Raw genomic sequence first — 18,372 nt, forward strand, 5'->3', positions numbered from 1 at the left:
TTGATTTGTCTTCTAGCTGGATTGTACTTTTAATTATTATATGTCCTTTATTATATCCATTATTGTTTTGAATATGGACTCTCTTTTTCTGACATTAACATAACAGCTTTGAGAAATCAGTATTTGTATGACATATCCTTTTCATCCTTTAATTTTTGACCATTTTTATGATTTTATAAATTATTTCTTTTATAATAAGTATATGTCTGGATTGGCTGGGTGTGGTGTCTCACGCCTGTAATCTCAGCATTTTGGGAGGCTGAGGCAGATGGATCATCTGAGGCCAGGAGTTTGAAACCAGGTTGGCCAATATGGTGAAACCCCATCTCTACTAAAAATGCAAAAATTATCCGGGCGTGGTGGCGCACACCTGTAATGCCAGCTACTTGGGAGGCTGAGGCAGGAGACTCACATGAACCCAGGAGGTGGAGGTTGCAGTGAGCCAAGATCATGCCACTGTACTCCAGCCTGGGCAACAGAGCGAGACTCCGTTTCCAAAAGAAAAAAAAAGAAAAAAATGTATATATTTGGACTTTAAAAAATTCCGTAAACTGACCTATCTTTTTAAAAAAGAAACAACTTTTTGAGGGTATAATTTACATATCATAGAGTTCACCAATTTAAAGTATTCAATGGTTTTCAGTATATTAACAGAGTTGTGCGACCATCACCATATTCTAACTTTAGAACATTTTCTTCATCCCCAAAAGAAATCTGTTACCAGTCACTCCTCATTCCCCTCCCACCCCTACCCCTAGCCCCGTATTAGGCAACCACTTATTTATTTTCTGTCTCTACAGATATGCCTATCTTGGATATTTCATGTAAATAGAGTCATACAGTATGTGATCTTTTGAGACTGTCTTCTTTCATGTAGCATGATTTTGAGGTTCATCTGTGTAGTATGTATCAGTACTTCAGTCTACATACATTTACCGTAATTACTGAACCATTTGTACTATTTTCAATAACCTTCATTTATATTTTCTGTTTGTTATGCTTTTTTTAGTTTCTTTAGTTTTTTTTTAATTTTTGTTGGATTGATGAAGTTTTCTACATACTCAGTTTTTAATCCTTGCTTATTTAGAAGCTATGGATTTTACTGGTACTTTTTCATTGCTTTTTCTTAAAATTTTCAGATATTGGTTGAACTTTGTTCAGATATTAGTTGAACTTTGTAATTAAAAAATGATTAAATATTGGCAATTTCATTTCATTTAATCAAATATATATTTAATTATAATAGTATAAATATATATTTAATTATAATTGTAAAACAATGTCCTTAGATTGTCATGACAATGAACCTAACATACTTTATCTGCATATTGAACACCTTATCTCGTGTTCAAGATACACTCATATCTACACTATTGTGTAGAGTTTTAATTATGCTCTTTTGAAATACAAAAGGTTATACTTGGTATCAATATTTGATTGGCCGTCCTGACATATTTTGTTAACTCTTGTGCTCACCCTTGTTTCTCTTTTTCATGGCTCCCTTCTGGATACTCCTTCTGGCTAAGGCACATCCTCTAGTTGTTGTTTTATGCAGGTCTGTAAGTGGCAACTCTCTTGACTTTGAATGTTTGAAAAGATGCTGAATGATTTTTTGGCTCAGTATAAAATTCTAGGATAAAGATTACTTTTTCCCTCATCACTTTGAAGACTTTACTCCACTGTTTTCTAGCCTCTATTGCTGATGAGAAAACTTCTGTCAGTCTGTTCTTTATATTTGGATAATGCATTTTCCCCTTTTACAGTGTTTAGGATGGATTTTGTTTATTCTTGATGCTTTACTACAGTTTGATTCTTGAACAGCACAGGTTTGAACTGTGCAGGTCCACTTATATGGGGATTGTTTCCAACCAAGCTCAGAAGAAAAATACAGTATTCTCAGGATGCAAAACCAGTGGATATGGAGAGCCAACTTTTCCTGTACTTAAGTTCTGCAAGCTGACTGCGGGACTCGTGTATACCTGGATTTTGGTATATGCAGATTTTGGTATATGTGGGAGTGCTAGAACCAATCTCCTGCATATACTGAGGGACATTTCTAGATAATGTATTTAAGTTTTGACTGATATTTATTCCAATCAATTATTGGAGCCTACTGTTAATTTGAAGAATCAGGTTATTGCTTCTGGAAAATTCTTAGTAATTATCTCTTTAATTATTGCACTTCTGTCATTCTCCACTCTCTGCTTCTGGGATTCCAATTAGGTGAGTTCAGTTTTTCATAATTCCCCCTTCCTCTCTCTTATTTGTACATGTGTGTATATATGTATGTAATATATATCACTGTCTCCCCCTATAACCTCCATGGGTCTGCATTTCATCATAAGGAATAGCTGCTTCAATGCTGGGCAGCAGTTTCCTCAGGGTCTTCTCAGCAGTGCAAGAGGCCCACATTAGCTCCTCTGGCCCCAAGCAAAGAGATGGTCTCCAGCTCCCTGTTTGATTTGGGGCACTTACAGTCCTCTCAGGAGCTAAACTCTCACACTCGTCTGCATCCAGACCCTGAGGGGGAAATACCAGCTGCTTCTGTGCTCTGTTTACTCTTCGGTGCTTCTCTGCCATTTCTGGTTCCTGAAGATGTTTATTTTTATTTGTTTGAGTCCGACTGTATCTCTTTAAAAACATGTTATCCATCATTGCTATATATTTGAGGCAGAGAAAGTTAGTGAAGCATAAACTTCATGCTGAATCTAGTGTCTATATCCTGGAATTCTCTGCCTGTACCCTCTATAAACTGATTTTTCCACTGTGAATAAGACTAACCATGACTCTGTCGACATTTACATTTTATTTAGACAATGTCTCCTTTCTGTTCCTTTGAGCCAAGCTCGACTCACCTTATCTTGAGGTTGCATTTACAAAGGAACACTGAAGTTTACCCAACAGTATGTGGGTGTTATTCATCAACTACAGCAACTCAAGAATATCACCAGTTGGTTTGCCTTTTTCATGGTTTTCACGTTTTCTCATTAAAAATAAATAAAGCACAGATAAGCAGAAAGAATAACCACCCATCCAACAATGAGAGGAAAATTGATCAATGGTTTTGGTTTATCTTTCCTATAATTAAGCTATAGAAAACAATCATGCATGTAATAACTAGTGAAAACCTTCATCAATGGCTGTAGCTTATCTTTCCTGATAATCAGGTTCTTTCAGGGAGTTATTAACCAATTTAAAAACCTGCTTTTGTCTGAGATTGATTAGTGAAGATTATTTCTTGAACCAAATTGTTTTTTTCGTTTGGCTACTTTGGTTAAAGAAGAAAGAAAAGATAATAATTGCAATGATTCTTTTATTTTATAGGGTTGTTGCCTGCAGATTGCAATTACCATGTCTGACCCAGTAATTCTTCGAAGTGTAAAGAAATTTGGAGAGGAGAATGATGGTTTTGAGTCAGATAAATCATGTAAGTGACTTTTTTCTCTCACTGCATCTTGTACAAGGAGAGGTGAGAACAAAAGTGGGACAAGTTGGTGAAGTCTCAAGGAGCAGAAAAAATTCAGCAACAGTAGGTAGAACTATCATTAGGTGTGATCCTTACACACAACTCTGTGGCTCTCCCTAGAATCCACATAACGTACTATCTGAAAGCACGAGGTAAGAACACACCAAGTGTGGGTAAATGAAAGCATCTCTCAGCAACCCCTTTCCTAGATAGAGTAGGGTTGTTCCAGCGGTGGCTGTTATGACTAACTTTATTCCTGTATTGTTATTATTAATCATAATTTAGTAAGTGCTCCTCCTTAGGAAGAGCTGTGCCCAGACTCTGCAGACCAGAATGAGATCATGTGGAGGGGCTTGTAGCACTAGCACCCGGGATGTCCTGGGCTCAGATGGTTCTAAGCTGTTGTTTTCTAACCCTATGATTTTATATTTTACAGATGACAAAATTGAGACTTGGATATGTTTTTGAAACTTGGCAAGGGTCACATGAGTAAAATTAATGGAACCATAATTCTAATCAAACAGTTGTGTTTGATTACCAAGCCCAAGATATTGCCATCTGTCAACATTATCATGCCTCTTTACTTTAATAAGAAGTGTCAATGACATCTTGTTATTAACATCTTATTGTTAATTTGTGGTCTATATTTTAAACAGATAAATTCTGATGCTTTTAAAGAACCAAACAATAAAACAATAAATAAATATCAATTTTATTTTGTAGTTCAAAAAGTCAGATCTTCTTCAGCTAATTTAGAAAGGTTGCTGTCTATTTGATATTCAGATGATGCAAATATTTCATGTCCTGAAGAACAGTCTGTAAATGAGTAAACGGAGCAGCACTCCTGGACCCTAATGAGTGTCTTCGTGTGTGTGTGTGTGTGTGTGTGTGTGTGCATGTAGAGAGAGAGAGAGAGAGAGACAACATGAGCAGGAAAAAAGAAAAGGCCAATAATCATTTGGTAATATTCCATGAATAAAGGTAATTTATAGGAATATTTTTCCAGAGCAAATTTCTTAATGACTGTATTGCATTTTGTCATTATTATTAACTGCTTGTTTGCACTGATTTTTTTCCGACAGATAATAATGATAAGAAATCAAGGTAAGTGACTGATTTCAACTATGCAGCATCTTTTCTAGAATAACTCCATAATATTCATATCAATGGCACAAAGCAGAGAATATTTTCATGCACATTGCACTTCATATAAAATAATATATATAATCCATTCTTTTTCTCTTTAAAAATTACTATAATTTGATTTTTTAAACCTTTTGGAAAATCCCTTCTGGATTAAGTCCAAATCTCCCCTATGTATTCAGGAATGGCACAGAACTCCTGACCTAAGAGGGAAGAGGAAAAGTTGAACAACAAGTATAATTTCATGGGCATTGGGGAGGTCCCTAAACCCCAAAGGCAAAGAGTAGAAACCTAAAGTGTTATTATTGCATATTTCTCTTTAGCTAAAGATTTTGAATTCTCATATAGAACAAATATAAGCTAATCACAGTCCGGTACGAAGGCAGGATTAGATGAGGTCTAATTTAGAAGACAGAAGTGAGACATCAGGTAAGTTCCTGAAGTGGCGGTGGTGGAAAGGGAAGGGTTAAAGGTATTTTAGAAATTTTAAGTAATTCACAGCAGAGGGAGGGAGTGGGAGTGGTAAGATTAGCTTTGGGCTGGTAGTGGTCAGGTCAGCCTGGGCCTCTGAGAGCCACATGTTTCTTATTGGGTGGGAAATTTTAAAAATGGGTGTGGATGTAGATGAATGGCAAGGAGAGGATGAGTAGGAAGTTGAATGAGTTGTTTTGTTTTTAGAGGAGGTGAGCGTGGAATGAGAAGAACATAGCAAAAGTTTGCCAGAGCTGCTGAGAGGAATGGGAGTCATCTGTAGAGGAATGAAGTATGCATTGCATGTTGAGCTGGAGAGCACACATTCACTCCATTAATTCATTCATTTTGTAAATATTAATTGAGTGTCTATTTGGTATCAGACACTATTGTGGGTGCTGAGGGTATAGAAGGTACAGAAAAGAACAAAATAGGCAAAAGTGTCTGCCCTTGAGGAGTTTACATTTTAGTGAGGGAGATATAATAAACACTGTAAATAAATCAAATGTATAGCATGGTAGCTAGTAATAATCTATCACTTTCTTTCTGAGAAGGAAAAATAAACATGGAAATGGAGCTATGAAATGGTATGTGGGGGGTGGGGTTGAAATTTTAAAGACTTTGGCCAGGGAAGACTCTGTTGAGTAGGTGACTTTTGAAGCAAGGTCTAGTGGGGGTAGTGGAGCTGTCCCTGTGGTTACCTAAAGAAAATGCATCTGGGGAGAGGGACTAGCAGGTGCCCGCACCCAGAGATGGGAACAGCTGGGCATGGACAAAGGTCAGCAAGAGGCCAGGAGAGTGGGATGTTGAGAACTAGAATATAGTTGGAGGAGGTGAGGTCAGAGAGCTAAGGGCCAGACCGTGGGGAGTCTCAGAAAAAATTTGAGATTCTTTTCTGGGCCAGAAGGGAAGCTTAGGGCAGCTGAGTACTCGACTCTGCCTGTGTTGGTATCCGTTCACAAGGTGGTAAGGTTGTGTTCAGCAGGCCCAGCAGCCTGGTTTAAGGAGAAGAGGGTAAACAGCTGGATGGATGCAGGATGAAGTTTACAAGGATGATGTAGAGAAAATAATTGACGATGATGGTGAGAGTGTGGTTCAAATGCCTGGCAGAGGGACTTTGGCTGCATGGGGAAGGAAGCAAAATCTTAATGGGGTTTAGCAATGGAAGGAAATGAAGGATTTAAGGGACTGCACGGCTCAAGTGAGGTTGATGAATAGGTGTGGAAGGAGGAAGAAGTGAGAAAATGAAATACATGGGCAGTCACAGAGTGCCAAGGAGTTAAACATGTCAGACAGTAGTTCCTGGTGACAGCAAGGTCCAGAATGTATTCATGGACTGGGTGACTCAGGTTAAGTCAAGATCCCCGAAGTTGAAGAGGTCAAATACAGGTTAAACATGGCCTTATGGGAAATGAAATGAATGAGAAATATTAAGGAAATATGATTCTATGAAAAGTATGGGCATGTTCTTGAATTTTTCATCATATCAACATTAAGGTAGTTGTAAACTTTTTAAGTGTGAGGAAGCTTTCAAATTAGCTAATCCAATGACTTCAGCTTCCCCATGAGGAAATGCAGTCACAAATAGATTGAGGGTCATGACTGAGGGCAAAGGGTTATTTGTTGGTATAACTGGGAGTATAGAGGACTTTTTACTTTCTCTCCATACCTCTCAGGTGTTCCTCTCTGTGAATTGCTAGTGAACCTGAGATTGAGCTATACTGAAATCTCTAGAAGAGGTAAATCTAGAAGTATAAAGCTTGTGTTTAAGATATCAGGCTTGGCCAGAATTTCCCAGCCAGTGAGGATTTTCTTTCTTACTAAAGAATAACTCATAAAATCACTACCTAGGGATAATTTCCCATTGTATTGGAAAGGATGGTCTTTAAATCCCTGTGTTTTTCTCCTCAGGTTACAAGATGAGAAGAAAGGTGATGGCGTTCGAGTTGGCTTCTTTCAATTGGTAATAAAACTGTGTTGATTTATGGCAGTGACTGTGCAACTATAAATTGTTTAGATCATGAAGGGAGTGTTAAATCTTTAGTCATATTGGTAGGTTTTTAACTTCAGTGATCACTTTTTCAGTCATAGGCTTTGCCTATGTGATAACATGTTGAATAACTATTAGAAATATGTTGCTCATAAAACATGCAAATCCTGTCCAATAGATCAGAAAAATGTCTTGGAAAATTATCACTCAGCCCATGGTTATCATATTTGTAAGGAAAGTCATCGCAACAATCACATTATATATATTTATTCTTATGACAAATCTTTAGAAATTTCATAGTATAGGTATTTACCCCAAATTTGCTCAGGATGGAGGCATTTCTAGGCATAAACTGGCACTCTTCATTGTCACTATCAGTTGCACAAAACAATTTATACTGTTGCTGAATGCCCCACACAGTTTATCTACTTGTCAATGGCATCACTGACTGTGGTTATTTTCCCCTTGAGTTGTAGATGAGTAGCTAAAAACTAAAGTCAGCTCCTGAAATAAACAGAATGAATTCAGAGACCAGGAAATTTATAACATGATCTAACAATGTAAGAGTCTAATGTTTTAGATAATTGATGTACCATGTCATTTATTTCAATATAATTAGTACGAACCTGCTGCTCAATTAAGATGGTTCCCGTGAAATTTGGTGTTGAGTACTATTCATCAGAATCTAGTAACTAAAATTAAATAGTCCTCCTACCTCTCCTGCTTTTCACCCATAGATGATCTCTGAACCCTTTGTTTTTCAAGTTTCGGTTTTCTTCATCAACTGATATTTGGCTGATGTTTGTGGGAAGTTTGTGTGCATTTCTCCATGGAATAGCCCAGCCAGGCGTGCTGCTCATTTTTGGCACAATGACAGATGTTTTTATTGACTATGACATTGAGTTACAAGAACTCCAGATTACAGGAAAAGCATGTGTGAATAACACCATTGTATGGACTAACAGCTCCCTCAATCAGACCATGACAAATGGAACACGTTGTGGGTAGGTTGTTTTTTCTTTATTTTTCACTTTTTGGTCATATCTTAAATCGTAATTCAAGATATATAGAGGGGATTTTACTGACTGAACTGGAGTGGCATCTAACACAAAGAGAATAGAAACATGAGTTTACCCATATTTCTAGAAATTACACTGCCTCAAATTTCCTTCTATCTTACTATGTTTTAAAATCTTAACAGAAACAGGATTGAAAGTCACTCGTCAAATACGTCGGCAAATTGTAACCACTTCATTGAGTATAGGCTTGAGCTTGACAACACCAATACTTAACGCCACTAGGGAGGTGACCCATGAATTTTGCTTGAGTATCATCTCCAAGAGTTCTTTTTTTACCACCCCACTAACTCCCCTCTGCCCCTTAGCTTCGTGGCTGTGGCTGGTGATCCACTTGATCCTAACCCTTCCATCTGTAATGGGAATTTCATGAACATGCTGCATTACTTGGAGTAGAGGATACTAGTCTCAACCAGTAGTTGAGTTTGTTTTCTTTTCTTTTTTTTTTTGATGGAGTCTCCTTTTTCACCCAGGCTGGAGTATAGTAGTGTGATCTTGGCTCACTGCAGCCTCCGCCCCCTGGGTTCAAGCGATTCTCATGACTCAGCCTCCTGAGTAGCTGGTATTACAGGCGCCTACCACTACGCCCAGCTAAGTTTTGTATTTTTAGTAGAGATGGGGTTTCATCATTTTGGCCAGGCTGGTCTCAATCTCTTCAGGTGATCTGCCTGCCTCGGCTTCCCAAAGTGCTGAGATTACAGGCATGAGAAAACTGGTGCAGTGCTGTGATCAGAGGCAACCATGCAGAAGTAGCCAGAACTCACACAGACACAGTCACTATGCTACTATTCTCTTTGTGATAAGCCTGACAGGCCACCTTGTAATCAGTGAATCCGTCATGTACTCAGGACTGACTCATTGTCATAGCATGGACTTTGCAGTGTGCCTCATGCTGCCTCAAGTTCAGAACAAGTTTATTTGCACGTACGAACCCACATATTCAGGTTCAAGAATCAAGGGTGGGGCACATCTTGGCTAGAAAGACACTAGGAATGGCTCCCTCAAAGGAATTTATAGTTTTCACCTTCATTTTTGGAATTTTCTATAGGCTTGATTCCAGACTATGAATGAGTCCTTCAAAGTCATTGACACTTCCATAATATTATCTCTCTTAGAGTCTTTCATTCATTTACTCATTCAACCAAAATTTTTTTAAACATCAGCTGTATACCAGGAACTCATGAAAGCATCAAGGACACAGTTGTCTTAAGAGTATGGTCCCGGCCAGGCATAGTGGCTCATGCCTGTAATCATGACACTTTGGGAGGGTGAGACGGGAGGATTGTTTGAGCCCAGAAGTTCGAGACAAGCCTGGGCAACATAGTGAGACCCTGTCTCTACAAAAAAAATTTTTAAAAATAGCTTAGCTTTGTGGTATGCACCTGTCATCCCAGCTACTTGAGAGGCTGAGATGGGAAGATCACTTGGGCCTGGGTGTTTGTGGCTGCAGTTGCCTGTGATTGCATGGGTGACAGAATGAGACCCCATCTCAGGAAAACCAGGAGTCATGATCCCTATCTTTGTGAAGCTTAAGCCTAGTAAACCATCATTCAGTTAATGATCTTTTAAAAAATATGTAGTGACAGACTTGGAGGTACCTGATAGAAAACATAGGATAATATACAATGTGAATTATTCTTTATAAACAACAAGCCTACTCATTCTATATAAGTTCCCTAATGTCTAAATATGTATGTTTCTTTTCTAAAATTGGAAGTTTCTTTTCATTGGAAAAACTCAGAGCAATTTGTATAAAAGAGAGACTGAGTTCAACAAAAGTCTTTGAAATCCTTCATTTATGTTGGAGGACAGAAGTGAACTGCTTTTTACAGAGGGGTTTGACCGCAAAACATAAAATTAATCATTCTCCCCTTTGAGAAAAAAATGCATTCAGACCTATGTGTGATGTAAATTGACCCAAACTTATGAAGATAAGTTTTTGAGGAAAAAGCCCTCAAGTATATCTTACTATGCCTTAAAATTTGGAAATAAATGTTGGAGGGGTCAAAATTTGAGGCATATACATGATACTAGGTGCTTATGAATATTTGTCTAATGAATTAAAGAATGAATCTACTTTCAACATTTGCATCATGGCCATCTATTAAAAAGGAATTCTCTGGTGGCCACTCATTACTCACTGTCTTCATTGTTACTGGAACACATACCCGAAGGCCAGCAAAGAATACAAACTGAAGCTTTCCAAAGTCCATTGGCTTTGGCTGAATTCACATGATACCAAATGTGAATGGACATTTGTCCTTTTCTTTTTTAAAAAAAATTCATACAGATAGCTGAAATTGTATGGACTATACCTTTCTAGGCATTTCTTTACTAGAAACTCCTTGATGAGTTAAATACTTTCATTGTGAGTTATTATGATCATTGACATGAATACTATTTGTGTTACTTCTGAATAACATGTTTGTTAGCTGTTATGTGGTAAGATCACTGTGAATATGGACTTGGGTGGGGCAGAGGAGAAGAGAGAGGACATTTTCCTACCTGTAAGTAGTTTATACACATCCAAAGTCACCCAAACTATTTGCAAGTTTCTTTCGTGGAAAAAGTGTATCATTAAAGGTACGGTTTCTCCTTTTATTATAATAGATATATTAGTCTTGGAATATACAAGATAACCCAATAATTTTAGCAACAAAAGCATGTATGTGTAGTGACAGGAGCTGGTTTTACTCTTTTATTATATTGGTTTCCACATGTCAATTGTAATCTATTGGATGGAATTTTTAAGTTAAAGCCTTCCAGATGGTTGTCAGTGAATTACACTGATAAGGATTACAGAGCGTCAGGTCTCTTGATTAACTTGTCAGAATTTCTGGTCAGAACAGTTAAATAATAAGATTAAAAAAATGAAAGCAGATGAAGGAATAGGAAGTTAAAATACCACAATTGCAATTTCGTTTTATTTTCATTTATCCAATTAAAGTATAAACACTCAAATGGAAGCAACAAAGTCTCATGTAACTTAATTGTGGAAGAGACATACCATAATTTCTGCCATATTCTATGGGTCACAGAAACCAACCCTGGTATAATTTGGGAGGAGTCTAAACAAGTGTGAATGCTGAGAGATGAGAATTTTAGGGGCCCTTTGGAGGCTGATTACTACTGTGGGCATTGGGGAGCTCAAGTTTTCACTTCCTCTCATGCAGATAAATCAGTGCAGAAATCTAGGCCTGTCCTTTCACTTGGATTTCAGTCTATATTCTTAGCAATGTATATTCAGTTTGTATAAGCAAACACTATTTTCAAGCTAGACAGTTTAGGCTATATAATTTTATAACAGCTTTATTGAGATACAATTCACATACCATAAAACTCACCCACTTAAAGTGTACAATTAGATGTTTTTTAGTATATTTATATTTACAGAGTTGTGCATTCACTGCCACAGTCAATTTCAGAACATTTTTATTACCAAAAAAAGAAACCCCTTGCCCCTCGGCCATCACTTCCTAGTACCTCATCCTCCTCCCTATCCCTAGGCAACCACTAATCTGCTTTCTGACTATAGATTTGCCTATTCTGGACATGTCATATTAATAATATCATATAATATATGATCCTTTGAGATTGGCTTCTTTAAGTATTTTTTTTTTTTTTTGCAGTTCATCCACTTGTAGCATGAATCAGTATTTTCTTTTTATTGCTAAATAATATTTAATTATATGGATATAATACATGTTATGTATCTGTTTATTAGTTGATGGACATTTGGATTGTTCCCACTTTTGAGCTATTACAAATAATTCTGCTATGAACATTTGCATACGCATTTTTGTGTGAACATGTTTTCATTTCTCTTGGGTACGTGCCTAAGAGTGGAATTGTTGTATCACATGGTAACTCTATGTTTAACTATTCTAGGAACTGCCAGACTATTTTCCACAGTGGCTGCACCACTTACATTTCTGCTAACAGTGTATGAGGGTTCTAATTTCTCCACATCCTCACTAGCACTTGTTATTTAGTATCTATGATATCTCTCATAGACAGAATAATGACCCCCAGAGATATCCAGGTCCTTATCCTTAGAACCTGTGAATGTTACCTTGTATGGGAAAAGAGTCTATGCAGATGTGATTCAGTTAAGGATATCAAGATGGGGGAGACTATCCTGGATTATCCAGATGGGCCCTAAATGCAGTCATGTGTGTTCTTAAAAGGAACAGTTGCTAAGAAGGCAGAGGGGGATTTGCCTGTAGAGAGGAGTAGAGGCAAGGTGACTACACAAAAAAAGAATGGAATGATATTGCCACAACTGAGGTGTGCCAGCAGCTATCAAGAGCTGGAAGAAGCAAGGAGAAATTTCTCCCTTAGAGCCTTTGGAGGGAACACAGCCCTGTCAGCACCTTGATTTTCACCCAGCGAAGCTGATTTTGGGCATGTGAGGGGATCTATTTCTCTTGTTTTAATTGTGGTAATTGTTACAGCAGTCATAGGAAACCAATACAATAGCCATCCTAGGGAGCATGAAGTGGAATCTCATTGTGGTTTTGATTTGCATTTCTCTGAGGACTAGTGATGTCGGGCTTCTTTTTAGGTGCTTGTTGGCCATTTGCACATCTTCTTCGGAAAGATATCTATTCAGATCTTTTATTTGGAAATAAATAATATAACAAAATACGTATTCAGCCCTTTTTAAAACTGGGATATATGTCTATTGATTATTGAGTTGTAGGAATTATTTATATATTCTAGATACAAGTTCCTTATCAGAGATACAATTTGCAAACAACTTTTCTCATTCTTTGGGTTGTCTTTCTAACTTCTTGATAATTATCTTTGAAGCACTAAGGTGTTTAATTTTGGTGATGTCTAGTTTGTTCTTTTGTTGCTTCTGAATTGGTGTCATATCTAAGAAACCATTGCCAAATCCAAGGTCTTGATAATTATCTTTGAACCACTAAAGTGTTTAATTATGGTGATGTCTAGTTTATTCTTTTGTTGCTTCTGAATTGGTGTCATATCTAAGAAACCATTGCCAAATCCAAGGTCGTGAACATTACACTTGTTTTCTTTTAATGGCTCTGACCATGCGAAGTGCCAGCTTCCCCTTCATCTTCCACCATAAGTGTAAGTTTCCTAAGGCCTTCCCAGCAACTGAGCAGATGCTCTAATGCTTCCTGTACAGCCTGCAGAATTGTGACCCAATTAAACCTCTTTTCTTTATAAGTTACCCAGTCTCAGGTATTTCTTTATAGCAGTGTGAGAATGAACTAATACACTCTTATGGTTAATCTATGATCTATTTTGAGTAAATTTTTGTAGGGGTGAATTAGGGGTCCAAATTGATTCCTATCTGCATGGATAGCCAGTTGTTCCAGCACCATTTGTTGGAAAAACTATTTTTTCCCTATTGAATAATCTCAGAATCCTTATCAAAATCAATTTACTATAACTAAGAGGATTATTTGTGAACTCTCAATGCTATTCCACTGACCTACACATCTATCTTTATGTCAGTAACACACTGTTTTGATTACTGTAGCTTTATAGTAAGTTTTGAAATCAAGAAGTGTGAGTCTGCTACTAGGGATTCTATATTCTGGGTCTCTTGGATTTTCATATAAATTGTTTAACTTCTGCAAAGAAGTCAGCTGGAATGCTAGGAATTGCATTGAATCTGTAGATCAATTTAAGGGATATTGCCATCTTAACAATATTAAGTCTTCTGATTCATGATCCACTTATTTGAGTCTGGTTTAATTTATTTCAACAAGGTTTTATAGTTTTCAGAATATTTTGCAATTTTTTGTTAACTGATTGCTAGGTATTTTATTATTTTTGATGTTACCATAAATGGAATTTTTTTCTTAATTTTATTTTCAGTTTGCCCATTGCTACTATAACAAAATATAATTTTTTTTGTATATTGATCTTTTATCCTAAACCCAGCTGAACTACTTATGAGTTCAATAGGTTTTAGTGGGCTCTTTAGGATTTTTTATAGGAGACCATATCATCTGCAAATAGAAATAACTATATATTTTCCTTTCCAATCTAGCTGCCTTTTTTATTTTATTTTATTGCCTAATTGTTTTGGCCCAAATCTCCAGTACAATGTTGAGTAGAAGTGGTAAGAGAACACATCCCTGTCTTATTCCTATCTTAGGGGGAAAACGTTTAGTCTTTCACCATTAAGTATGACATTAGCTATGACTTTTTCATAAGCGTCCTTTATTATGTTGAGGAAGTTCCCTTCTAATCCTAGTTTGTAGAACGTTCTAATCATTAAGTCATGAATTTAGTCATGTGCTTTATCTACATCTATTAAGATGATCATACAGTTTTGCCCATTATAATACTGATATAGTATATTACATCAATGTATTTTCATATGTTGAATTAGCTTTGCACTCCTTGAATAAATCCCACCGGGTAATAATGAGTAATCATTTTACTGTGCTGCAGGATTCAACTTGTTTGTATTTAGTGAGGATTTTTGTGTCTATATTAATAAAAGATATAATATATAAGAGTTTTCTTTTCTTATAATGTCTTTGTCTGCTTTTGGTATCAGACAATTCTGGCCTGATAGTTTGGCAGTATTCCCTTCCATTCTATTTTTCTGAAGAGTTTGTGAAGAATTGGTATCAGTTCTTTAAATGTTTTGTAGAATTCTTCAGTGAAGTCGTCTCATCTTAGACTTTTTGTTATTGAAAGTTTTTGATTGCTGATTCAATCTCTTTAGTTGTTATAGGTCCATACAGATTTTCTATTTCTTTAAAAAAAATTTTTAATTTGACAAATAAAAATTATACATATTTATGGTGTGCAGCATGATGTTTTAAAATATGTATACATTGTGGAATGGCTAAATTGAGCTAATTAACATATTCACTACCTCACACACTTACCTTTTTTTGTTGTAAGGACACTAAAAATCTACTCTTGAGTTCAGGCTTCCTGGGATGCCAAAAAAACTGTGAGTCTGCTTGCTTTCTCAATGGGGAGGCTTGTGGTCTGGGGCAAATTTTCAGCCCTGGTCACCGGTTGCCTGGAAATAGATTCAGTGCTGTTGTTGGGGGCACGGTGGGCATGAGACTAGCCTCTAGTACTGTGGGCTGAGTGGGAGCAGGGTAAGGCCTGTGACTGCCAGCTTTCCCCCACTTCCCTGGTGACCTGTATGACTTAGCAGAGGCAGCCATAATCCTCCTGGGAATATAACTCCATTGAACTGGGAACCACACCCCCATCCCCCACAGCAGCTGCAGCAAGCCCCACCCAAGGAGAGGCTGAGCTCAGACACGCCTATCCCTGCCCCTACCTGATGGTCTTTCTCTACCTGCCCTGGTAGCCAAAGACAAAGGCCCAATTCTCTTGGGAACTCTGTGGCCCTGCCCACTGCTTGGGAAACCTGAATACTTAACCAGGTGTCCTGAGGGCAAGTTTGCATTCTCCCTATAGGACTATAGCTGATATACTCTTGAAAGTGCCACCTCCTAGCTAGAGGCCAACCAACACAAAACCAATGCACTAAACAAAAACACAACAGAGGACCCTCACAGAGCCCACTTCACTCCCCTGCTGCCTCCACCAGGAGCAGGTGCTGGTATCCACAGCTCCAAGAACTGAAGACAGATCACATCACAGGACTCTTTGTAGACACTCGCCAGTACCAGCCCAGAGCCTGGTAACTCTGCTGGGTGACTAGACCCAGAAGAGCAGAAACAATCGCTACAGTTTGGCTCACTGGAAGCCCCATTCATAGGGGAAGGGAGAGAACACCACATCAAGGGAGCACGCCATGAGACAAAGGAATCTGAACAGAGCCTATGAATCCCAGATCTTCCCTCTGACATAGTCTACCCAAATGAGAAAGAACCAGAAAAGCAATTTTGATAATATGGCAAAACAGGGTTCTGTAACACCCCCAAAAGATCATACCAGCTCACCAGCAATAGATCTAAACCAAGATGAAATCTCTGAATTGCCAGAAAAAGAATTTAGAAGGTTGATTATTAAGCTAATCAAGGAGGCATCAGAGAAAAGTTAAGTCCAACTGAAGGAAATAAAAAACATGATACAGGATATGAAAGGAAAATTCTTCAGTTAAATAGATAGCATAAATAAAAAACAACCACAACTTCTGGAAGTCAAGGATACACTCAGAGAAATGCAAAATGTACTGGAAAGTCTCAGCAATAGAATCGAATAAACAGAAGAAAGAACTTCAGAGTTTGAAGACACAGGTTTCAAATTATCTCAATTCATCAAAGACAAAGAAAAAAGAATTTAAACAATGAACAAAGCTTTCAAGAAGTTTGGGACTGTGTTAAATGACCAAACCTAAGAATAATTGGTGTTGTCGAGGAAGAAGAGAAATCTAAAAGTTTGGAAAATACATCTGAAGGAATAATTGAGGAAAACTTCCCTGGCCTTGCTGGAGGAAGATCTCTTGTCTAGAGATGTAGACATCCAAATATAAGAAGCTCAAAGAACACCTGGGAAATTCACTGCAAAAAGATCATCACCTAGGCACATAGTCATCAGAGTATCTAAAGTCAAGATGAAGGAAAGAATCTTAAGAGCTATGAGGCAAAAGCACCAGGTAATCTAGAAAGGAAAACCTATCAGAATAACAACAGATTTCTCTGCAGAAACCCTACAAGCTAGAAGGGACTGGGGTCCTATTTTTAGCCTCATTAAACAAAATAGTTGGCTGGCGCGGTGGCTCAAGCCTGTAATCCCAGCACTTTGGGAGGCCAAGACGGGCAGATCACGAGGTCAGGAGATCAAGACCATCCTGGCTAACCCGGTGAAACCCCATCTCTACTAAAAAAAATACAAAAACACTAGCCGGGCGAGGTGGCGGCGCCTGTAGTCCCAGCTACTCGGGAGGCTGAGGCAGGAGAATGGCGGGAGCCCGGGAGGCGGAGCTTGCAGTGAGCTGAGATCCGGCCACTGCACTCCAGCCTGGGCGACAGGGCGAGACTCCGTCTCAAAAAAAAAAAAAAAAACCAAAATAGTTATCAGCCAATAATTTTGTATCCAGTGAAACTTAACTTTATAAATGAAGGAAAGATACAGTCTTCCAGACAAACAAATGCGGAGGGAATTTGCCACTACCAAGCAAATCAGGGAAATGTAAATCAAAACCACAATGTGTTATCATCTCACTCCTGTAACAATGGCTACAATCAAAAAATCAAAAAAGAATAGATGTTGGCATGGATGTGGTGAAAAAGGATCACTTTTACACCATTGGTGGGAATGTAAACTAGTACAACCAAATGCCCATCAATCAACGAGTGGATAAGGAAAATGTTTTATATATATATGTATACACACACACACACACACACACACACACATATATACACACACACATATATATGTATATGTAAATATACACACACACCATAGAATACTAGTCAGCCATAAAAAGGAATGGAATAATGGCATTCACAGAAGCCCGGATGGAATTGGAGACTATTATTCTTTCTTTCTTTTTTTTTTTTTTTTTTTTTTGGAGACAGAGTCTTGCTCTGTTGCCCAGGCTGGAGCTCAGTGGCATGATTTCGGCTCACTGCAAGCTCTGCCTCCCGGGTTCACGCCATCCTCCTGCCTCAGCCTCCCAAGTAGCTGGGACTACAGGCACATGCCACCACACCCAGCTAATTTTTTTGTATTTTTAGTAGAGACAGGGTTTCACCGTGTTAGCCAGGATGATCTCGATCTCCTGACCTTGTGATCCATCCGCCTCGGCCTCCCAAAGTGCTGGAATTACCGGTGTGAGCCACCGTGCCTGGCCGAGACTATTATTCTAAGTGAAGTAACTTAGAAATGGAAAACTAAACAGTGTATGTTCTCACTCATATGCAGGAGCTAAGCTGTGAGGACACAAAGGCATGAGAATGATACACTGGACTTTGGGGACTTGGAGGAAAGGGTGGGTGGACAGGAATAAAAGACTACACATTGGGTGCAGTGTACACTGCTTGGATGATGGGTGCATCATTCTAAAATCTCAGAAATCATCATCAAAGAACTTATTCATGTAACCCAACACCACCTGTTCCCAAAAAACCTATTGAAATAAAAATTAAAAATTTTTAAAAATAATAAAAAATACATTATAAAACAAAAAAATAAAAAATAAAAATCTACTCTTTCAGTAATTTTCAAGCATACAAAACATTGTTACTAACTATAGTCAGCCCAGTACATTTCTTGAACTTATTCCTCCTAATTGAAATTTT

General features: G+C 37.9%; 1 protein-coding gene across 1 annotated transcript in view; it reads left to right on the plus strand.

The window, feature by feature from the left end:
• Positions 1-3,351: 3,351 nt before the first annotated feature.
• ABCB11 (ATP binding cassette subfamily B member 11) overlaps positions 3,352-18,372 on the plus strand; it is a 106,818-nt gene continuing 91,797 nt past the window's right edge. Inside the window, exons 1-4 of the mRNA XM_010354416.2 lie at positions 3,352-3,427; positions 4,549-4,570; positions 6,992-7,043; positions 7,836-8,074. Of these exons, the coding sequence (XP_010352718.2) occupies positions 3,352-3,427; positions 4,549-4,570; positions 6,992-7,043; positions 7,836-8,074 (389 nt within the window). The remainder of the gene's footprint in view (positions 3,428-4,548; positions 4,571-6,991; positions 7,044-7,835; positions 8,075-18,372) is intronic.

The sequence above is a fragment of the Rhinopithecus roxellana genome, chromosome 14, assembly GCF_007565055.1.
Source record: "Rhinopithecus roxellana isolate Shanxi Qingling chromosome 14, ASM756505v1, whole genome shotgun sequence".
NCBI classification, from domain to species: domain Eukaryota; kingdom Metazoa; phylum Chordata; class Mammalia; order Primates; family Cercopithecidae; genus Rhinopithecus; species Rhinopithecus roxellana.